This window comes from Homalodisca vitripennis, chromosome 2, assembly GCF_021130785.1.
Source record: "Homalodisca vitripennis isolate AUS2020 chromosome 2, UT_GWSS_2.1, whole genome shotgun sequence".
Lineage (NCBI taxonomy): Eukaryota > Metazoa > Arthropoda > Insecta > Hemiptera > Cicadellidae > Homalodisca > Homalodisca vitripennis.
The window spans coordinates 223,242,648-223,266,409 of record NC_060208.1 but is presented as its reverse complement, the minus strand read 5'-3'; the positions used below and the strand labels follow the sequence as shown (position 1 = coordinate 223,266,409).

General features: G+C 32.6%; 1 protein-coding gene across 1 annotated transcript in view; it reads right to left on the bottom strand.

Moving 5' to 3' along the window:
• LOC124355438 (zwei Ig domain protein zig-8-like) overlaps positions 1-6,129 on the bottom strand; it is a 61,646-nt gene extending 55,517 nt beyond the window's left edge. Inside the window, exon 1 of the mRNA XM_046806578.1 lies at positions 5,846-6,129. Coding sequence (XP_046662534.1) covers positions 5,846-5,924 — 79 coding nt within the window. The 5' untranslated portion in view covers positions 5,925-6,129. The remainder of the gene's footprint in view (positions 1-5,845) is intronic.
• Between the last annotated feature and the right edge of the window lie 17,633 nt (positions 6,130-23,762).

The following is a 23,762-nucleotide window of genomic DNA, read 5'->3' as shown; positions in this document are numbered from 1 at the left end:
CCCGCTCTAAGTAGTCTTCTTTCTGATACAGTTGACGAGGATCCAATTATTGAGATATATTTTATACAACAGAGATAAAAAGAGATGAATACAAGGGAGAGTCCTCTGTACAGAAATATCTAGAACTCAATAGACAAAACAAAATGTCGACACTTCAGTCCCGCTCTAAGTGTCTAAAGTCTGATATAGTTGGCGAGGATTTCAATTTATTGAGATATATTTTATACAACGAGAGATAACAAGAGATGAATACAAGAGAGTCCTCTGTACAGAAAAATCTAGAACTCACCAAAGGACAGAACAGAATGCCGACACTCCAGTCATTCTCTAAGTAGTCTAAAGTCTGATATAGTTCTCGAGGATTTCAATTTATTGAGATTTATTTTATACAACGAGAGATAACAAGAGATGAATACAAGAGAGTCCTCTGTACAGAAAAATCTAGAACTCACCTAGACAGAACAGAATGTCGACACTCCAGTCCCGCTCTAAGTAGTCTAAAGTCTGATATAGTTGGCGAGGATTTCAATTTATTGAGATATATTTTATACAACGAGAGATAACAAGAGATGAATACAAGAGAGTCCTCTGTACAGAAAAATCTAGAACTCACCTAGACAGAACAGAATGTCGACACTCCAGTCCCGCTCTAAGTAGTCTAAAGTCTGATATAGTTGGCGAGGATTTCAATTTATTGAGATATATTTTATACAACGAGAGATAACAAGAGATGAATACAAGAGAGTCCTCTGTACAGAAAAATCTAGAACTCACCTAAGACAGAACAGAATGCCGACACTCCAGTCCCGGTCTAAGAATTCCTAAGTCTGATATAGTTGGCGAGGATTTCAATTTATTGAGATATATTTTATACAACGAGAGATAACAAGAGATGAATACAAGAGATTCCTCTGTACAGAAAAATCTAGAACTCACCTAAGACAGAACAGAATGCCGACACTCCAGTCCCGCTCTAAGTAGCTCTAAATTTGGAAGAACATTTGTTTTCTGCAAACAACATACGATAACATGACACTTATCTACAACGGAGAAAATGCCCTTATAGTCGCCCAGCGTAGGTAGTCGTGGAGCAGTTGCACTAACACACACACACGCACACGCACACTCAGTTGTGTAGTTAATAACAAATCAGTGCATATGAGGTTTCATTTCATAGGGTTTTTTATTGGGACTGTCACATTCCTGAAAGAATAAATATTGTAGAGCCAAGAAAACCATAAAATATTTTGTTGATCATTTTGCAAGGATTCGTGAACTTAAAGTAACATAGGACATTTATAGTATCAGACCTATGTTACTATGTTACTTTTCATTCACGGAAACATTCATAAAACTTAAGAAATACACCTTGTATTATACGTATTTAATGTTGTTGAGAATTATGTAGGAAATTAGATATGTACAAAAAATCGTAAAAAACTTAATATCCTTATATAAGCAATAATCGTATGTATTGTAATTTGTCTATGTCACATATTTCTGTTGACAGTTGTCACTATCTCAACTCTTAAAACTAAATTAATTATCCTTAGCAGTTTTTCCTTCATTTCCCGAAGTACCAAAACTACAATAAACATTACTACTGCCACGCCAACAAGCACAGGCGTATTATTACTACTTATTTTCTACTATAAGGAGGTGTAATTCACCATAATATATGGTATTCTCCAGATTTTTTTTAGAAAAAGATCTTGATAGATGGTGGCTAAGAAATTTATTAAACTAAACAACAATAATAATTACAGTATGATAACTTATAATTTATCATACAGGTACATATGAGGTTATGACTTATTAAGGGGACAACATCAATGCAAAAGTAAAATCATCCGTAGTAAGCATCCTTCTTTATGTAAATAAATGCAAGAGAAAACCAATTATTATTTTTATTTTATTCAATATTTTACGAAAAACCGCTATTGACTAAAATAAGTTATCAAAAGATGATCGACAATCTTAAAACCGGGGACCATCAACAAAACACATCTGTTGGACATATCCAGTTTTTAAAATAGGATCTTGATAGATGCTCGCTAAGAAATTTACTAAATTAAACAACAATAATAATTATAGTGTGTGAATACAGGTTATAACTTACTACGGGTATAACAACAATGCAAAATTAAATTAGTTCGTAGTAACCATCCTTCTTTATGTAAATGCAAGATAAAACCATTTATTTTCTAAAATTTCATTTAAGATTTTACGTAAAATAGCTATTGACTAAAACAAATCACAAAAAGACGATCGACAACCCTAACCGTGTAACATCAGCGAGATACATCTGGTGGGTATATGCAGTTTTTGAAAAGGGGTCTTAATATATGGTGGGTGAGATATTTATAAAATTAAAAAACAATAGTAATTATATTGTGTGAATACACATTATAACTTACTATAGGTTCAACATTACAGCTAAAAAAATGGCCCGTAATAAGTATCCTTCTTTGTGTAAACGCAAGAGAAAACCATTTATTTTTTATTTCATTTAAGATTTTACGAAAAATAGCTATTGACTAAAATTAATCACAAAAGATGAACGACAATCATAACCGGGCAACATCCGTAAGACCCATCCGGCGGATACGTTTATACTTACCTAAGAGATATTTTTACGTGAAATATATGTAGATCCATACGTATATTTATTGCGAATTCCTTCATAACTCATCTCTTAAATTCAACAACTCTCCGTAAATGTATTCCGTGAATAAAATAAAGCCACAACTTACGTGAAGGGATGAAATACATTTATGGCACACAATATGAAATGTATTGCATCACTGACAATCGAGGAAACGCCAGGATCGATCGGAGGAAGTGAATAAATAGCGGAGGAGTCGTAAAGTCGGGTCGGCATCGCAAACACATCAGCGCTAACAATGCGATTCTCGGTCAATAGATGCTGCCGACCATTTATACCGATGTATCAACAAAGCCTTTGTAAATAGAACAGCTTTCACTCCATCAACGCTATAGTGGGATAAATTATGTGTCTCCATTTTATTAAGAATTATGGTACTATGTATAAGTATAGGCCTACATACACATCTTTGCGAACGAAAACTGTTAGAAGGGGAAGACCATTTGCAACAATCAAAATTATTAATATATATATTTTTTAACAATAATGTTTATGCATGGTATAGGCCTACATACACATATTTAGGAAAGAAAACTGTTAGAAGTGGAAGACCAATTTCAAACAAACAAAATTATTTATATATTTAATGTTGAACAATAATTATTTGTATGCATAGTATAGGCCTACGTACACATATTTGGGAAAGAAAACTGTTAGAAGTAGAAGACCATTTTAAAACAATCAAAATTATTTATATATTTAATGTTTAACAATTATTGTTATGCACAGTATAGGCCTACATACACATATTTGGGAACGAAAACTGTTAGAAGTGGAAGACCATTTTCAAACAATCAAAATTATTTATATATTTAATGTTTAACAATTATTGTTATGCACAGTATAGGCCTACATACACATATTTGGGAAAGAAAACTGTTAGAAGTGGAAGACCATTTTCAAACAATCAAAATTATTTATATATTTAATGTTTAACAATTATTGTTATGCACAGTATAGGCCCTCATACACATATTTGGGAAAGAAAACTGTTAGAAGTGGAAGACCTTTTTCAAACAAACAAAACTATTTATATATTTAATTCTTAACGATGATTTTAATGCTATATATCCTTAATCGTGTTAAATTTCTATTTAAAACATGTACAGGTTTAAATTTAATTGTGCTTCGGTACTTCTTAATATGACAAAAAGTTGGTAGTACGGTAAAATTAAAGAATTAAGTTTCAACTTAAAGCAGTTCAGTTTCTACACAATTTCTAAGTGATTAAGGTGTAGCAAATAAGTTTAAGAAGAATTTGGTAATAACTAACTAAATATAAAGCAAGATTTAACTATATAATTATTACCAAAATAAAAACTATGGCGCTAGAATATAATTTTCTCACTTACGATTTATAAAATTACATGTAGCTGATTAAAACATTTAAATTTCATATCGCTTTGAAATAATTTTACTTAAAAGTAAAAAATATATAAATTGTTTTATCCGATTGTATAAACGGGAAGAAGTTAGGATTTATTTTATGGCATTTATAATAAATTGAGTGGTGTTTCCTGTAAATTATTTTCCATTTGGTATTCTAACTCAATCATCCCCTAAAGTTATAAATGTTATATGAATTTCACGCCGTGTCATCTCCACCATGATTTATGTGCGTACAATGTTAATAATGATTTTGCAAGTTAAAAATGAAGTTAATGGTTATTTTACTAGCGTAACCTAAACAATTAATTAAGTTAGTATGATATACGAAAACTGTTGTATGCTTATCTTTTAATTAGTTTTTAGCTAACCCTTCCAGTTCTAATCAGGACTGACGTATAGTGTAAATCACAGAGGTTCAGTAGTCTGTCCAGTTTAATTGTTTCTAACATCATGTAGAAGATTAATAGTTCTATAAAAGAACTTTTTGCGGGTTCTGTTGAATACAAATATAAGAGTTAGTTCATTTCTCATTTTCCCTTTAAATTGAAAATTCTGCCAGTGCAACAGCTTTTTGTCTTTAAAATCTTACGGTTATTTTATAAGTTTTAATTTAGTTTATTGCCATAAAATATGTTTGAAAACAAATGTTCTAATTCCCAAAGTTAATAAATCGTCCGTTATAAATTATATTAAGCCCAAATAATTGCCGTCACAGTTAGAATTATGTTCATCTAAAATTAAATTTGCTTCTTTTCTCGAAAACTGGTTATTTGTTAATGAAGGACATCAATTCTTTGAGCGATATCCTAAGTCAATAGAAATGTTTTTAAGCTTGTTTGCTTTATTAATCTTCTCTTAGTCTTTATTGCACCCATAACTTATAACTATTATTTTTAAAGCTCTTATTAACGAGTATCGGACGGCACACTGAACTGAATTTCTCCTATTTAGCTATACACACAATTTCTTTTTAAATTAGAAACGTATAACTGTTATTATTAAAGCTCTTATTATCGAGTATCGGACGGCCCAGAAGACTTAACTAACTGAATTCTCTTACTTAGCTATTTTTACGGGTTAAATACACAATTTCTTTTAAATTACAATTCTATTAAATATAATTTCAAATTAACTAACCACTTGTGAAATTAAGTATATAATAACATTTCAGTGGTTTGTAAATACTCAATGCAAAGATTTTAAGTTTGCTTGATTTTTAATCTTCTCTTTGTCTTTATTACACCCATAGGTTATAACGTATTAACTATTACTATTAAAGCTCTTATTAACGAGTATTCGACGGCAAAAACTACTTAACTAACTGAATTTCTTCTACTTAGCTATTTTTACGAGACAGTTAAATAGTTAAACTCACAATTTCTTTTTAAAATTATAATTTTATTAAATAATTCGAAATTAACCAATCACTTGTGAAATGAAGTGTAGAATTATTATACCCATAAGTTATAACTATTACTATTAAAGCTCTTATTAACGAGTATCGGACGGCACAAAGGACTTAACTAACAGAATTTTTCTTACTTCACTATTTTTTCTGTATAAACACACAACCTTTTTTTAATTATAATTTTTGGAATATAATTCGAAATTAATTAATCACTTGTAAATTAAGTGGGAATAAATTTAAGTATTTTTAAATAATAAATAATTTGGCACACATAATTGTACAACTCATTGTATTCTGAATAAAATTTTACAACAAACGCAAAGCTTTACTCATACATACTAACAACCTACTGATACGACAGAGACTAAGGGAGTAGGACGAACCTGGCATGAAGACCAAGAATGTCGCCGCTAAACCACATAGCTGTAACACCAGAGAGTGAGACTGGCAGTAAATCCTCATGGTTCGATATAGCTCCACATCACTTGTCACTTAACACTCCGAGCCTTCCACCGGCGCAGATCATTCATGTCACTCGTCACTCGTCACTGAGGGGCACGCAGGGGCGGCTCACGTCAGGCGAGGGGGGTCCGGCGAACAGTGGGAGAGGTTCAGCCAGCAAAGTTCAGCGCGGCGAGAAAGTCCACGCTCGGTTGTCTCAGCGCGTCTGGTGTCCGGACCGAGGTGTGGTATCCGGGCCGGCGCATGCGCGCGGGCAACCCTCTGGAGTCTGCGTCTCACCCTCCGTGTCGTCGAGGGTTTGTTTTAAACAATAATGGGACGATTAAAAAATATATTACTGTCGTTCTTTTTGTTCTCATAAAAAACAAAGCAATTCAATTGCTGTCACTGTAAACCTTCTCATGTAGTGTTACCATACACCACACAGTTGTCGTAATTCAGCAAAATTGATCGATACTTATAACCGTTCTGACTCTCTTAGTTCCGTTAAACTTCTTTAAATATGGAACAGTCTTCAATGTTATCTGAATAATACATCTTTCCCCAATTTTGCGAAGAAAAGAAACTTTTTCTCGAGATCTCAACACTTCCAGTTGAGTCGTAGTTAATCTCTTCTTTGAAGCATTTCAACAGCTGAAATTGTTTTTTCGCTGTATTTACTTTACTTGAAGTGCTTTGCATATTTCATCAACAGACGTGACCTTAATTATTTTAATAGAGGTAGAAAATAGTTTTAATTGCTTAAACAAAATTAACTAATGTTTACTTGAATAAAAAACTGTTTCACCATTAACAAAATATCCATGTTCAATTACAAGTGACTTATTAGATATCTATATGTCTAAGCGTGGCGTCTGTCTCTTTTGTTTTTCAGCAGTATCAAGCCTTCTTCTTAATCATAGCTACTAGTAGTGTCGCTTACCAATCCTGGAAGTGGAGCTCATTTCTGGATTTCTTTTATTTCATATTATCAGTAGTACAGATGATTAAGGACTTCCGCCTTCTAGTTTTTACAGGACCAGGTCCAGCCCTTGCTCTCTTGGCTTCCACATTCTGTAGGGTGAACTTTAACTGCGCAATTTAGTCGACAGACTGACTTGATCAACCTGTTCTCGCAACGTCCCGGCACAGTGTACAAGGACGTAGCCAGTGAGGGAGCCAAGAGGTTCGGACTCCCCATAACATTTTCAATACCTTTTTTAGTAAACGATAATTATTATTTTAATAATTGAGTATAACTGTCTTGTACTTCTGAAAGATCGTTCTCAACAATTAAACGGGTCAAGAACTTTTTAAAGAACAAAATGGGGCTTTTCTCCCTGTCCAATACGAGAAAATATCATATGCCTGGAAACTCCTCCTTCCAATTTTTTTTCTTGTCTACGTTCTTAATGGTGTAGTGGTTTATTATCGTCCACGTACCTATTAAATTAGCTAGTTATCGCCCAGAAATCGTCCACATTTGGTGAAACACCCCACATAACGTTTCACATTGAAAGCTAAGCGTGGTTACGATTTACTTATCTCTGTGTTATCGGTCCAGTACGCTTCCAGATACCTCAGAAAACCTTTCATGCTAATCGATCTCTCTAGGTTAACCAACCGCGAGGCGGCTGGAATTCCAGGAATATCAAGCCATATGTAATTATTATTCTCAGTCCAACAATTACGGGTGGAGTCAAGTTAAGCCAAACAGTAACTATGTCCATACGGTAAATCAGCAGCCAAACCCTCAATTTAGTAATAACCATGAGATTCTAAGTAACGTAATTTTAGATACTGTGGTAGGCCTATACAGGAAAATCAATTTGAATGATACATCAATGAATATGAATAATGAAAAGCAAAATTTTCAATAGAGCAATCACAGAAAAAAATGCCATTAATTCTTTACCTCCGGCTTTGCGTATGGTTGGATCATTTGAAATTCCTATAACTCCAGAGGATATGGCAGTCCTCTGCTCTTATTAAGACTGTATCCACTAGATTTATAGTTTCTAAAATCTTATAGGTTTTCCCTGTCTTGATTCATGGTTGCTGTAAAGAAGGTTGAAGAATTGTTTTCATGGTGTATAATGCAAATAGTTCATATGTTTCTGCACCGTTTTTGGCACACATTCATATTAACATTAGCATGTTTTTCATGAACCCTCTCTTTATTGTAGGAAAAAGATTACCGGCTCAGGTGTAATTTATCTTGTTTGATACAGGCTTCTGAAATGTACATTAATTTGGCTCAATGCCAAATTTCTCTCCCGTTTGAAACTTGGCCGTTTATGACTGAAAATTTCGAGGGGACCAGTAGAGAAAGGTGGCATAGGTTCCATTTTGGAGAAAGGCTTTTTGATTTCTAGATTCAGGTTCTATCTAGTGTATTGTCATTCCTTTCAGGTGGTGTGTATATTCCTGCCTCCGAAATGGGGTTGAGTTATGATTACGTCGAATGCCTTCTGGAGAAATTCGTTAATAGACTTTCACCTTTTCCTTACAGAAGTCCTGTGTCTTTAGTGCAAAAAAGATAAATTCATCAAGCCTGGTGGGCGAGCTTTAAGCAACTTTCTGCATCTTGAATTGACCCCGAACGCCAACCATAGTCATCATTTCAATTCCTAAGCATGGTAAATGTGTTTTCGTTGTTAGACTTGATTTCCACTTACAAACAGATAATACGAGGGATTCCAAGAAATACACAACCTTTGTCACAAGCACTGACCAATGGGAATAGAACTACCTGCCTTTCGATCTAGCTAGTGGGAGCATGATCGTAACTCAGGTAAAGAATAAAGTCTTCGGTGATTGTATTTTATATTCTGTAATTTTTAATATTTTCTTGAAGATCACCGAAGACATCTCAAATTAGTTCTAGATCAACTTACTCAGGCAGGGATTACTGTTAATCTGGAAAATATTGTCGTCGCCTATCAGAATAGGTTTTTGGGCCACATATTTGATGGGAAAGTTACTATAAACTGAGATATATTTCGCCCTAATAACAATTAATTATCTTCAACCCAAAAATGCTTAAAAGGTTGGCAGGATTCGGAATGTGTGACTTTTATTTAAATTGTATTCCTAATTTCACGTCAATCTGTGAGCCGTTAAAAAGATCAAAAATAAAGGATGTTCAGTTCATATAGGATGAGAAACAACAAAGTCTTCCACCAAATTAAGCGAGCCTTAGTTTCTGCTCCAGCCCCACGTTTACAGAATTTTGATGTCCCTTTGACTTTGTTACCAGCTGTTTTAAAAGTGTTGTTAATATAATCACGTGTTGTTTTGTTTTGACTTTGTAATTTACTCAGAATACAATTAGCCATAAATATGTTTCATTAACATTATAAGTGTTCTATTTTCACGTATGTAAAACACTCATTCAATATAAATGTTTTATGTACAGCTGTGGGCCCCGGGCTTTCTCAACAAAAGTGCACGAAAGGAATTATTCGATACTAGCTGTTTCCCGCGGCTTCGCACGCGTCTCTTAAGCTTTGCCCGTATATTTCTTTGCCTTCAAATAGTGTTTGGCTATTTAATAAACGTAACTGTGTCGTAATTGCAGTTCATAATGTGCAGGCGCTTTGATAACTGTTATATCTTGCAGTACAGCCTGGTGGTGAGTTACATCAATGGGCATTGCATATAAACCTTCTACATAGAAAAATACAAATTTTCATAGTGATCGGTCCAATAGTTTCTGAGTATATAAAGGACAAACACACAAACATTCATTTTATATATATTACTATAAGTGTAAAGAAAATTTAAAATAGTAATTAAATTATATATAATAAATATATTTTTTGTCGCATTATATATGTTTACAAAGAACAGCTGATTAAAAAATTTGAAAAGACTCTTTCACTTAATAACATATGTTTGCTGCAATGCATTTCTTACGGGTATTTCTGTAACCAGTGGGGCGGAATCCTGAAATCGGGAAAGGGATAAAAAGTATCCTATAACCTTCTACAGATCAAGACGAACAAATTAAAAAAAAAAATTAGGCGAATCCGTCCAGCCGTTTGTGAGTGATGCTGTTACACACGAACAGTTTCATTTTTATATTATAAGAAGATGCAATTCATAAGTACTAGCAGTAGTCTGTACCTTCACTAATTTTTTATAATATTTGGAGCATCGTTTCTTTACACTTAACACCGACAATTCCTCACTCTTGTGGATACTTGAGAACCCCCGTTAGCAGAAAAAATTTACGATGGACTACTCTCATCGATACCTTTCAATTTACGGTCAAAGAAAAAGACGCTAGGGGAAAAGACAATGTTGTGACTGACTGCCTGGCGCGTTTGTTTGAATCTCTGCCCGAATTGCCCCAGAGTTCAGCCTCTCATATCTAACTGAGAACATTAGATTCTTTTATTCTGTTTTCGTAGTCTTCAAAGACATTAAAACACATCAATTCAATTAGACCATCGATAAAATTTACTAGTGAAAATGAAGTTAACAGTGAAATTCCATTTCTTGATATTTTGATAACAAAAACAAGAGAAAACACAATTAAAACAACATTATTTTACAAGAAGACTTTCAGTGGATAGTACCTTAATTATAATTCAAATCATCCTCAACATGTAAACATTGGATTAGCACAATGTTTGTTCCAGAAGATTAATAATTTGTTGGTAACTAATAACAAAGATAAAATTTTAAAGGAAAATTATACTACTGAACTTTTGATTAAAAACAACTACCCTCAGTCAATTATTGAACGAGCTAAGTCTAAAAACAAAAGTTGCAAGCAAATTACCAAAAAAGACAATCCTAATTATCTCACTACCGCAACTATTCCTTATGTAAAGGGAACATCAGAAAAAATTCGTAGGATAAATTATAAATTTAACATATGCACTGTTTTTAAGTCACAAAATAATATAAGAAGCTACTTAACAAAATTAAAACCGAAAAACAAACAACAGGAAACCAAGAATGTGATATATAAAATTGACTGTGGTTGCAACAAGACGTATATCGGCCAAACTTCAAGACCTGTGGAAATTAGGCTAAAAGAACATATTTATAATTATAAAAAAGAAACATTGAAAAATCTAAATTAGTTGAACATGCAGTAAAGGAAAATCATCATATAAATTTTGAATCGTCTATTGTAGTGTTTAAAGAATATTCCTGGACTAAGAGAAATACAATTGAAAGTGCGTGTATGACACTTTTAAAAGATAATTGTATTTCCCAACCTTCCGTAAATTTCAGTGATATTTTTATACCATTAGTGAAAAAAGAAATCCATTCCAAAATTATGAATTGCAAACCATATTTTTCTACATAATTCTTTTATAATTTATTAATTTTTGGTCTTTACAGTTAGTTTTAAATTTTATTCTATTTTATCATATGTTTATTCTATTTTAAACATATGTTTTTTCTGTAAAGAATATCAAACTGATGATGCCTTAAACGGCGAAAGCACTTTTTAAATAAAGTTAATGTGGAAGTATAAAAAATGTCTTTACCATCAAAAATATTTGTCGGAAACATGGTATTAAACAACTTTATATGATTTCATATCTCCAGTCACTGTGACCTTAAGGTGTCCCAAGGCAGAACACACTTGTTATGTCGGCCCATGTTTCTCATCTGAAGAAATATTATGGGACGATCTAAGACCTATACACCGCTGCGGGGACATCCATAGAGATCAAAGTAGTTTAGTGATATTAGGTTTGTTTCTTCTCCCTTATGCACATTCTTCTCTTCAAAACAAGAAACCAACAATCACATGCTGTGTTGCGTTACAATTCCTTTTTAAAACAAATAAACGTGGTGATCAGGGCTAAAGTTGGCAGCTTGTAACTTTTTTTGCTTTTGCAATTTTCGGTGATTTTTCTTCCAGGATAATCATTATTTTTTTATTTTATCATTCTCAGAAACAGTCACATAGCCTGCTTTATTTGGTCCGGCCAACCCAACACATTATTTTACTTTCTGTTCTCATTTCAGAGTTGGATCAGTCCGTAGGCAATATTATTTAAGCAAGTAGTCAAATTGATTATTTTTTTATGTTGAAATTCTTACGAGTTAATGGAAATTGGTTTTGATCCAATTTTTGTGTTAGATATGATTAAGTTGTGCCTAAACACTTATTACATCTCTTAAAGAGCAAGATATTTCATCCATTTATATTTTGTTGTTATTGTCAGGCCCGTATTTAGGCACTTGATATTCTATGCTCATGCACATTAGGCAAGATTTGGGCGGTAGCAACATTTGATTTTTTACGTTCATAATAAAACATTTCAAAGCAATAAAATAATTATAAAACATTATGTTTTACTCCTCATAAGACAGTCCCTTATAAGATCTTATGAATGAGAGCGGCGTATGGCGTCCTGCAGCGTATTATAACAGGCGAGTACTATAACGATCAAGTACAATAACGAGCTAGTACTATAACGAGCGAGTACTATAACGAGCGAGTAATATAACGGGCAAAGTACTCTATACCGGGCAAGTACTATAACGAGCTATTGAGCAAATTAGCCAAAATGAGTTTTTATATATTGTCCAGCTTGTCCCCTCTAAGAAATTTGCTCGAGGCAAAGTGGGCCGGGCGCAGGATGTATAAAATTCAGTCACGTGACTGTTCCTAGCTTGATCTAAATCCTCACTCACAAGTAAAGGCATTTAGAAATGAAAGTAAATAAAATTTTAATAAGTATAAATCCAAATCAGTATTCACATTCTGAACGTGTAGTATCATGCAACATAAATTACATGGGTAAATACTACGCAATTAGTAAAGAGTTGTTTCTGAGTGTATATTTTAATGTGGTAGACGTTTGAAGTGAGATGTTTAGTGTGTGTTGAGAGGTTGCCGGGTCCCAGGTCCGTCAGGGATCTTTAGAAAAACAAACTGTACCTTTGTGTAAATCAACATATATTGTTCTATAGCGTGTCCGCCGCCGCCTAGAGCTCTATCACTCTCAGATAAAAAAGTATAGATATTTGAGTTTGAATATTAACCACGAACTAACTAGTAGAGTTATAATAACGGTAGTTATATTTAATTTTTCCTTGCTTATTTCCGCCTAAGATATATTATAAAAAATAACTTCCACTGTCGATTTCGATAATATGAAAACAGGCACAGGTTTTTTGGCGCTTTTCAACTAAACATTAACGTTGAATATTCGTATGTCGGAAAATGTATAACAGAATTTTTATAAAATATAACATTTGTAATATTTTTTAGTGTGTAACTTTTTAAATGTAGAAATTATACGAATAAAAGTCGTAATAAAATTACTATCTTAACTTTAATTCTTGACGGAAAGATAAAACCGATTCTGTATTGGTCACGTTATTGGGCTCTTAGAGCCATTATCTTGCTTATTATTGTTTAATCTTGTAAATGTTCGTGTTTTTGTTATTACTAGAGGTTTATTGATTGTTATTACCATAGTAATGTTTTGGTCCTTATTCTATTCTTTTGCCGTATAGGAAAAGACGTCATAGAACTTTTGAGTTAAAGTTTTATGAATTTACGTACTTCTTAGCAAATCTTTTTGAATGTTATAGTTAATAATAGTAATCCTTTGTAAAATATGTTACTATTATTATTATTTTAATTACAACCAAATTATTTATTCTTTTGGTTCGAGGGTTTTAAACCCGCAACGAACCGGGGAGATGATATCTTGTAGAGCAATTCCTGATTAAAGGTTTCAAAAAGTATTAAATCCTCCATGGTAGTAACTCCTGCAGAGATCATCTTGGGTCGAGGGTTTTAAACCCGCAGCGAACCGGGGAGATGACATCCTGTACAACAATTCCGGATTAAAGGATTCAAAAAGTATAAAATCCTGCATGGTAGTAACTCCTGCAGAGAATCTTGGGTCGAGGGTTTTAAACCCGCAACGAACCGGGGAGATGACATCCTGTACAACAATTCCAGATTAGAGGATTCAAAAAGTATCAAATCCTCCATGGTAGTAACTCCTGCAGAGAATCTTGGGTCGAGGGTTTTAAACCCGCAGCGAACCGGGGAGATGACATCCTGTACAACAATTCCGGATTAAAGGATTCAAAAAGTATCAAATCCTCCATGGCAGTAACTCTGCAGAGAATCTTGGTCGAGGGTTTTTAAACCCGCAGCGAACCGGGGAGATGACATCCTGTACAACAATTCCGGATTAAAGTATTCAAAAAAGTATTAAAAATCCTGCATGGTAGTAACCCCTGCAGAGAATCTTGGGTCGAGGGTTTTAAACCCGCAGCGAACCGGGGAGATGACATCCTATAGAACAATTCCGGATTAAAGGATTCAAAAAGTATTAAATCCTCCATGGTAGTAACTCCTGCAGAGAATCTTGGGTCGAGGGTTTTAAACCCGCAGCGAACCGGGGAGATGACATCCTGTACAACAATTCCGGATTAAAGGATTCAAAAAGTATAAAATCCTGCATGGTAGTAACTCCTGCAGAGAGGCTTGGTACAAGAGTTTAAAACCCGCAGCAAACCAGGAAGGACTTCCACATCAACTTTCGATTACATGATAGAAAGAGTGTGTATTTATAATTTTTACAGGCTGTATATACAATATTAAATTACTATTTAATTATAGCAATAATTAATATATTACCACTACTTACATACTAACGCGTTGTACTGCTAAATATCACAGTTAATGATATCACAAAAACAGATATATCTGACATTCAAGTTTCAGCTAATTAGTAAAGTTATTCAGGTGCTGACAACAAACAGTTTTAGTGTCGTGGTGTATAACTCTTTTAATACTACTTACATACTAACGTACTGCATAGCTAAATATTACAAAATTAATGATACCAGAAACACAGAGATATCTGACATCCAAGTTTCAGCTAATTAGTAAAGTTATACAGTTGTTGACAACAAACAGTGTCAGTATCATGGTGTAAACCTCTCTTACCATTACTTACATACTAACGTGTTGTACTGCTAAATATCACAGTTAATGATATCACACACACACACACACACAGATATATCTGACATTAAAGTTTTAGGTAATTAGTAAAGTTATACAGTTGCTGACAACAAACAGTGTCAGTTTCACGGTGTACACCTCTCTTACCATTACTTACATACTAACGTGTTGTACTGCTAAATATCACAGAATTAATGATATCACACACACAGAGATATATCTGACATTAAGGTTTTAGGTAATTAGTGAATTTAGACGCTTATAGACTTACTACATTTTTGCTAATGCACCATTTAGATCCTACCTGGAATAAACATTTTGCGAGGTCTGTGAAAGGCAGCACACTTATTTAAGACCACTTTACTAAGTTATTGTACAGCCAACTACTTTAGTTAATCATACCATGTGATGTCATTGAAACAGAAGAGTCTGAAAGAGGAAATACCATTGCCAACCCATCGTCTTGTTTTTAAAAGTCCTTATTGTTTTGGAAAGAATTTTGATCAACAGTTGATTTTGCCAATGATAAGATATTGCCAATTTAATTAACTTCTAGTTTACTGTATTTTAATAGAATATGTTTTAGAATTTGAAATGTGTTTGTTTTGGAATGTTTGAGTACATGTTGTTAATATGAAAAGAAATGAGCGAGTTCAATACAACTCGAGTGTCTTTAACTCGATTTGCTGGATTACTTGAATTTTAAATACTGTAATTGTCTTCAAAATGAATGGTTGCTTTTATTTTCTTATTTAAAAATTTACCCTTTAAATAGGAAAGTTACGACAGTTTACTACTGGTCAAATTAGAATATCCTATTTATGAGTCTTTTGTTGACTTTTTAATGTAGGAGGTTTTGGATTTGCTATTTCGAGTTTGTATTGCTCTTTTTTGACCAAATTTTTTATTTGGTAGTTGGCATTTATAAATTGTATGTATTATTGGGTTGGGGTCCTTTTTTAAATGTTTAAGATTTTGCTGCCAAAGAACGTTTCCACCTTTTCTTGATATGTTTGACTGTCGATAATTACTGGAGTACTCCCTTGTCAGCCTTTGATATTTTACAGTTATTGTCTTTTAGTTTTCATGAGATTGAAAAATATAAAAAGTACGACAAATCCAATGTTTGAAACAATTAAAATATTAAATACAACATACTGATACATAAAACAACTGTGCAATTTAAATTTAACGCCTTTTTAAATGGTCTATATATGTGTATATTTAGTAGTTTATTATTTACTTAGAGGTTAATGTACACTGATGATTTTTTAATAAAAAAAACAAGAATATGAGAATAGAATAATTTTAAAAGGGTTAACTGTTAGGTAAATAGGTTAAATATTTAGTTAACTGTAAATAATTAAATAATTTTCAAAATATAATTCCTAAGGGTTGTAGTAATACTTAAACCTATCCAATCAAGAGCTATAATCTCTTAAGAATTAATACCAGTAAGCGAATATAACTATTTGACATTAAATTGTAATTAACGATCATATTCGTTATTAATAGATCACAGTAACAGTTTATTACGTAAACTAATCACAATTTGCACATACTCAATCAACTTAACCTACTTGTTTGAGATTTACGTAAGACATACGTTGACAACGTAACATGAAGCACGTGATATTAACTCTTCATTATATTATTCGTAATTTCTAAATAAATAGGTACTATAACACTACGATAAATAGTATAACTTATTTAAAGTATGTACTATTTTATGTTATATATCTGCATACCATATTAATTGAGAGTAGTAAAAGTACATATACAGTGCTGGCCAAATTATTAGACTAAAGCACATTTTTTTGTTTTTTCTTCTCAATTTTTACTAAAAACATTTTTAATTTCATGTTTGGTATTTGTTAAAAGTATATACCCTCATTCGTGTGTTACTTTAGAATAGTATTAGCAAAAATTTGGTAATTTTATGTTGGCAGGTGGCAACACTGCCTGTTTTGTTTATCATCTGCCTTTACAAATCTACCAGCTCCATAACCAAAATCAGGTTACAGTTAATTTTTCATGTGGTTAACATGTTTTAGGTTCAGTAGATCTTTCTATTAGTGTCTTCTGTTATTATTAAAGTAAGTTTAAGGTCATTTGTGAGTGTATGAAACCACACTTTTTTACTTCCTTATTGGCTATTTATAAAATTATCAGGAAATGGGTAAAAAGAGGAACCTTTCATCAAGGAAATGTGCTGTGGCCAAGGTTCTTTTGGAAGAACAACATTACACACAAACTAAAATAGCACACAGACTAAATATTTCACAGAAGTCAGTTAGTAGGATCAAGAAAATCACTTGATATCAGTGGTATTTATAAATCCAGCTGTATCGGAAAATGTGGCTGGAAGAAAGCGTTAAGTCCAAGGATAGCCAGAAAGTTGAAAAACATGACACTGATCAATAGAAAAATGGCCAGCAAGGTTCTTAGTGACAGTTAAGAGATTATGGCACAAATGTTTCGCCCAGGACCATCAGAAGAACCTTGAATGGACAAGGTCTTCGATCATGCAGGCCTAAAATAAACAAAAAATAACACCCGGCAATGGCTAAGAAGAGATTGGAATGAGCCAAAGGCATTCAGTTCACTGATGATGATTGGAACAAGGGTAACAGTACCCTCAGGATTCAGTTAGAGAACTGAATCCTTTTGACCCATTCCAATCTCTTCTTAGCCATTGCCGGTTTTATTTTTTGTTTTTTTCTAGGCCTGCAAGCGCGAAGACCTTGTTCACTCAAGGTTCTTCTGATGGTCCTGGGCGAAGCATTTGTTGCCATAATCTCTTAACCGGTCACTAAGAACCTTGCTGGTCATTTTTTATATTGACTAGTGTCACGTTTTTCAACTTTCTGGCCATCCTTGGACTTAACGCTTTCTTCCGGCCACATTTTCCGATACAGCTGGATTTTATAAATACCACTGATATCAAGTGTTTTCTTGATCCTGCTAACTGACTTCTGTGAAATATTTAGTCAGTGTGCTATTTCAGTTTGTGTATAATGTTGTTCTTCCAAAAAAACCTTGTCCACAGCACATTTCCTTGGTGAAAGGTCCGCCTTTTCACCCATTTCCTGATAATTTTATAAATATCCAATAAGGAAGTAAAAAAGTGGTTTCATAACACTCACAAATGACCTTAAACTTACTTTAATAATAACAATTTAAATAAGTTTAATAAAAATTAAACTTACTTTAATTTAAGAAGACACTAATAGAAAGATCTACTGAACCTAAAACATGTTAACCACATGAAAATTAACTGTAACCTGATTTTGGTTATGGAGCTGGTAGATTTGTAAAGGCAGTTGATAAACAAAACAGGCAGTGTTGTCACCCGCCAACATAAAATTACTAAATTTTCTGCTAATACTATTCTAAAGTAACACACGAATGAGGTTATATACTTTAACATATACCAACACGAAATTAAAAATGATTTTAGTAAAAATTGAGAAGAAAAAAACAAAAAAATATGCTTTAGTCTAATTAATTTGGCCAGCACTGTACACATTACATAGCTATGATAAGAAGCGTTCCAAATGTTGAGCTACGATCCGTTACACCTTTCCTCTTAGTGCAGCGTCTGAAATCGGACAGAGTCGCAGACTTGACTCCTGTAGTTACTAAACATGATTATGTTGTGTACCAACAATAAACATCAAATTATTGTTTAAAATTCCATATGAAAAGAAACAACTTACTATAGTGCAATATATTTCAAATAAGACTTTGTTAAATGAAAATGGAGTGTAGTATTGAAATTCAGAGTTTTTCCATCACAGTTTTTAAATAAATGAATTTTTTAAGTTTTCACGAAGAGTTTTTTTACAAGACCTTTAACATTATTTATAATATTACATATTATGTTTGGATTTAAAGACCCCATAGGAAAAGAAAAACGAGACGTGTGGATGCACACTGTATTAAAAATGAACATATTTTCAAAATTTTCTTAAGGTTTTATTTTGTGGGGAATCCTTTTGTTGTCTACTATACTCTCACCTTCTTTTAAATATTCCGTATTATCAAAAATTATTTCTAAACAGTACTAAAAATATGCAATCCATCTTCACAAATATATGCCAATACAGCCATATATAAAGAAAGTTAAAAAAAGAAATTTATTATTTTTGACATATATAAAACATACCGAGTTTTTTAAGTATATAAAGAAGAATTAAATTACCCTAAGATTCTTAAAAGTAAAAGTAATAAGTTAAATACACCATTATATATGAAGATCGTTCATTTTTCACAAGGAACTTTTAAATTATTTATAATATTACATATTATGTTTGGATTTGAAGACCTCCAAAAAAAAAAACGAGACGTGTGGATGCACACTGTATTAAAAAAAAATGAACATATTTTTCAAACTTTCTCAAGGTTTTGTATTGTGGGGAATCCTTTTTTTGTCTACCATACTCTCACTTTCTTTTTAATATTCCGTATATCAAAAAGTTATTTCTAAACAGTACTGAAATATGCAAACCATCTTCACAAATATATGCCAATACAGCCTTATATAAAGAAAGTTAAAAAAGAAATTTATTATTTTAGACATATATAAAACAATACGAGTTTTTAAGCATATAAAGAAGATTAAATTACCCTAAGATTCTTAAAAGTAAAAGTAATAAGTTAAAATATACCATTATATGTATATGAAGATGGTTTAAAGCTTGTGATGCAATATATTTGTACAAGTATTTAACACTTAGTCGTATAAGCTTCTTATCAAACACAAGTAATTGGTTTATATTATTATATATGAATACTAATTAACGCTACTTATTTTTTCTTGCTTGTAATTGTAATATATTTGTCCAAGAATTAAGTACATTAACAATTTTTTTAAGCTTTTTAGCAAATGTAAGTAATTGGTCAAATATAAAATCATATATGAAAAACTACTTAATGGTACTTATTGTCCTTGGTTACGATTTAATCTAATATTTACAAGTATAGAACATTCATTTATAAAATTTGACCACGTTTACAAGTAATTCACAGGTTAAATATATCAGTATATATTACGACTACTCAATTCTACTTATTGTTCTGCTAGTGATGAAATCTATTTATAAAAGTTATAAAGTATAGGTATAATATTTCTGAGTAAATATGATTAGGTATAATATATGTTCTAAATAATATAAAATGTGTATTTTAGGATATCTTTGGTGTTACCAAATATACAAGACATGTAAATTAACAACGTCCTACGTTCTCGAAGCGTTAATGACAAAACAAAACGTGACCTTCGTGATTAATAGCCCTCTTGATTACTTCTGCTTCATTAGCAAATATATTATAACAAACTCTCCAAGCTCAAGAATCCCCCATAAATTACTGCGCCCACTGACAAGATTTATGCTCCTTGTGCTCAACAGCTGTTTAATAAACCTTGCTGTAAAGAAGTAACCACTTTGTTTGTTGTTACGAACTTTCCGAATAAGTGTCTCTAGTTTTAAGTTTGTGAGCAATCATGCAATAGGATTTTTGTAAATTCTTTACATATGTGCTGACCTCTAAATATTGACGATAGCACTTTTATGAATAAGCATATTTAGTTTTTAAAGAACTTAGTGGTTTTTGTAATAATAAACAATAGCTTTTTAAAATTCTAACAACGTGCGCTGTCTCATTGCAAGGACTAAAATATTTCTCTAGTTATTTAACTTCAAGTTTTATTATATTGATTCTAAAGTCACTGATAGAAGAAACCAGGGACCAACTGTTTAAAGATGACTCTCGAACCACCACCAACGGCCGGAAGACGGGTTCCTTGCAAGGATGGGACCTCTGAGGGGTACCCAACCAAGCCTTAGTCACGCTCAACGTTGCTTGATCCGGTTATTTCGCGATAACCACCGTACTCTTAACCGCCCAATCTGACACCTCGGTAGGTGGAAAGTTAGTCATATAACCCTGATAAAACTAACAATTCTCTATGCTTATAGCATCTAAAAAGTTTATTCACCTTACCTCAACATAAAGTCTTTCAGCGTTTTTGAACAGTTTTGATTTGTTTAAGCTTTAGGCACATTTATCTCAGTAACTACAAAAAAGATCAACCTAAATTTATTTGGGGGTCTTTTTAGACATGAGGACTCTTCCACATAACATAATGTATATTGTAAATCTTTTTTTTTAATTATTATTTAATTATTAACAATTTAAAGACGCTGAGTTACACACACACACACACAACACACACACACACACACACATATATATATATTATATATATATATATATATATAACACTTCTTGAAATAAAAGTACTGTTTAAACCTGTTATTCAATTTAAAAGTTTTTCAACTATTATTAAATTTAATTTGAAACTAAACAAATATATTGATATTTCTGTTTGTTTCTGCTATGATATAAAAGCGACCACAATCATACAACTCCTGTAACAAAACCGGACACATTCATCCAACTGCCGTTACATGAGCTGACACATTCATCCAACTGCTGGTTACATGAGCTGACACATTCATCCAACTGCTGTAACAAGAGCGGAAACATTTCATTCAACTGCTGTTATGATGGTGGACACAATCATACAACTCCTGTTACAAGAGTGGAACAATTCATCCAACTGCTGTGATAATGGTGGACAAAATCATACAACTCCTGTTACAAGAGCGGAAACATTCATCCAACTGCTGTTATAATGGTGGAGAAAATCATGCAACTCTTGTTACAAGAGTGGACAAAATTCATCCAACTGCAGTTATAATGGTGGACACAATCATACAACTCCTGTTACAAGAGTGGAAAAAATTCATACAAACTGCTGTTATATTGGTAATAATAATAATAATAAATAATTTATTGCGTAAACAATGTAGAAAATTGTATCGCAATTGTCAGTTTTATATGGTTAACGAAGTGGACACAATCATCCAAATCATTTTATAAGGGAGACACCATCATCGAACTATTTTTTTAAGGGGAGACACAATCATTACACCTCCTCTAATAACAGAGAACACAATGATCAAACTCCTATTACCAGGGAAACACAATAATCCAAGTCCTCTTATAAAGGTAGACAGGGTGGACATAACATCAAATTCATTTTATAATGGTGAGTGGCACAATCATTCTGATTCTATCATGGTCAAAACCGTCAAACTATTGTTACAAAGAATTGAAAACAATCATCCAACTGCTGTTATAATGGTGTATACAATCATCCAAATTATTTTATAAGGGAGTCATAATCATCCAAAGCCTGTTAAAAGGGGAGACAAAACCATCCAACTCTTCTTATAAGGGCAAACACAAACATCCACCCCTATTACAAGGGGACACAATAATACAACTTCGTTATAAATGTACACAGGATGGATACAAGATCCAATTCATTGTATAAGAGGGACACAATCATCCAGGTCCTCTTATAAGGGAGAAACACAATCGTCCAAATTATGTCATAATGACGGACATAATCTTCGAACTCCACTTTAAACCTTTGCATTAAAATTTTCATTAATTAAGAATAATAGTAAATATATGTCCAGAAAGAGCTTTTGTCCTAGAAGGAGATCTTGAAAGTTTGTCTCTGACGTCATTCCTCAACGAGTAGATGGTGTAAAATAGATTTATACCACCATGTTATTCAGTATACATCAATCCATGTAAGCTGTTTTCCAAAATAAGCGATACTATGAGCATTCAAAATTATCACGTTACATAAAACATTCTCATTTCATAATCAATAGAAACGCTAAATTTAGTAAAAACAAATTTGGTAATTTATAAAAAAATATTAATAAACATAATTGGAATTGAAATATTTACATTTGACAATATAAACAATAAATATGTTGGACTACACGAAACTTTTACTATTCAGAAAACAATATTTATTTTAAAACGTGTTAGTTTTATCATACTATACACTAATGAGAAATATACATAAATTGTGGTTTTTGGTTGGGTTGTACCTAATAAATAATAGTAGGAAGATATAAACCTGCTGCGTGCTCTTGATAAGAAAGTAAGATTTACTGTTGTGCATGATTAAGTCATTAATTAAATTGTTTACGGCACACTATCAGGGAGAACAGTAACACTTTATTCACAAAATGCATTACTCTCTTAAAAACTTTATCGTAAACATAGCCAACACGCAATCGTTTGAAGTCGTTGTCATAGAAGTTAACCTTTTAAACTATTTTTACTTGGAGTAACTGGTTAACAAGAAATTTATTTGTTTAATTTACATATTTACATTTTTTAAATATTTAATATTACAACGTTTTATTTGTATTTAAATATATATTTCAATAAGACGACTGCTATGGCTGTGCGAAGAAATGATATCTAAAACCATGGTGTAGACATGTTTAAACGTAAAGTTACATTACTAGAACTAATTTTAAACCGATACTTCATTATTTAATTTAAAAGTGAAAAGGAATACAGGTAAGAGAAGAGATGCTATGTAAACTCGTAATTAGATGCCGCAGAAGCTAGCATACAAAAGGAAATACAAAATCGTACTGCTTAATTTCTGAATGCTGACATAACGACTTAGATGCTGTTTTACTAATTAGTGAGAAGAAACTAGAATCTTACACAAATAAGACTGTTAATGTTGCAGTTAATAGGACTGGTACAAGGAAAACTCACGTCAATGAACCCTTTGATTGCATAAAAGCAGCAAGAACTTACATGAAAGTAACTCTGAAACGCCATAACATCGCTTATTCTGATAGTAATCCGGCCACTATGAGATCACTGATTTTGGGACTTTTCAAACACCGAGAGCTCTCATTCTTTAGGCCAGCCCGATCTCTGGCACGGCCCATCCCTTTGGCCTCTGGGAGCTATCGGCATCTATTACCTTCCAGTCA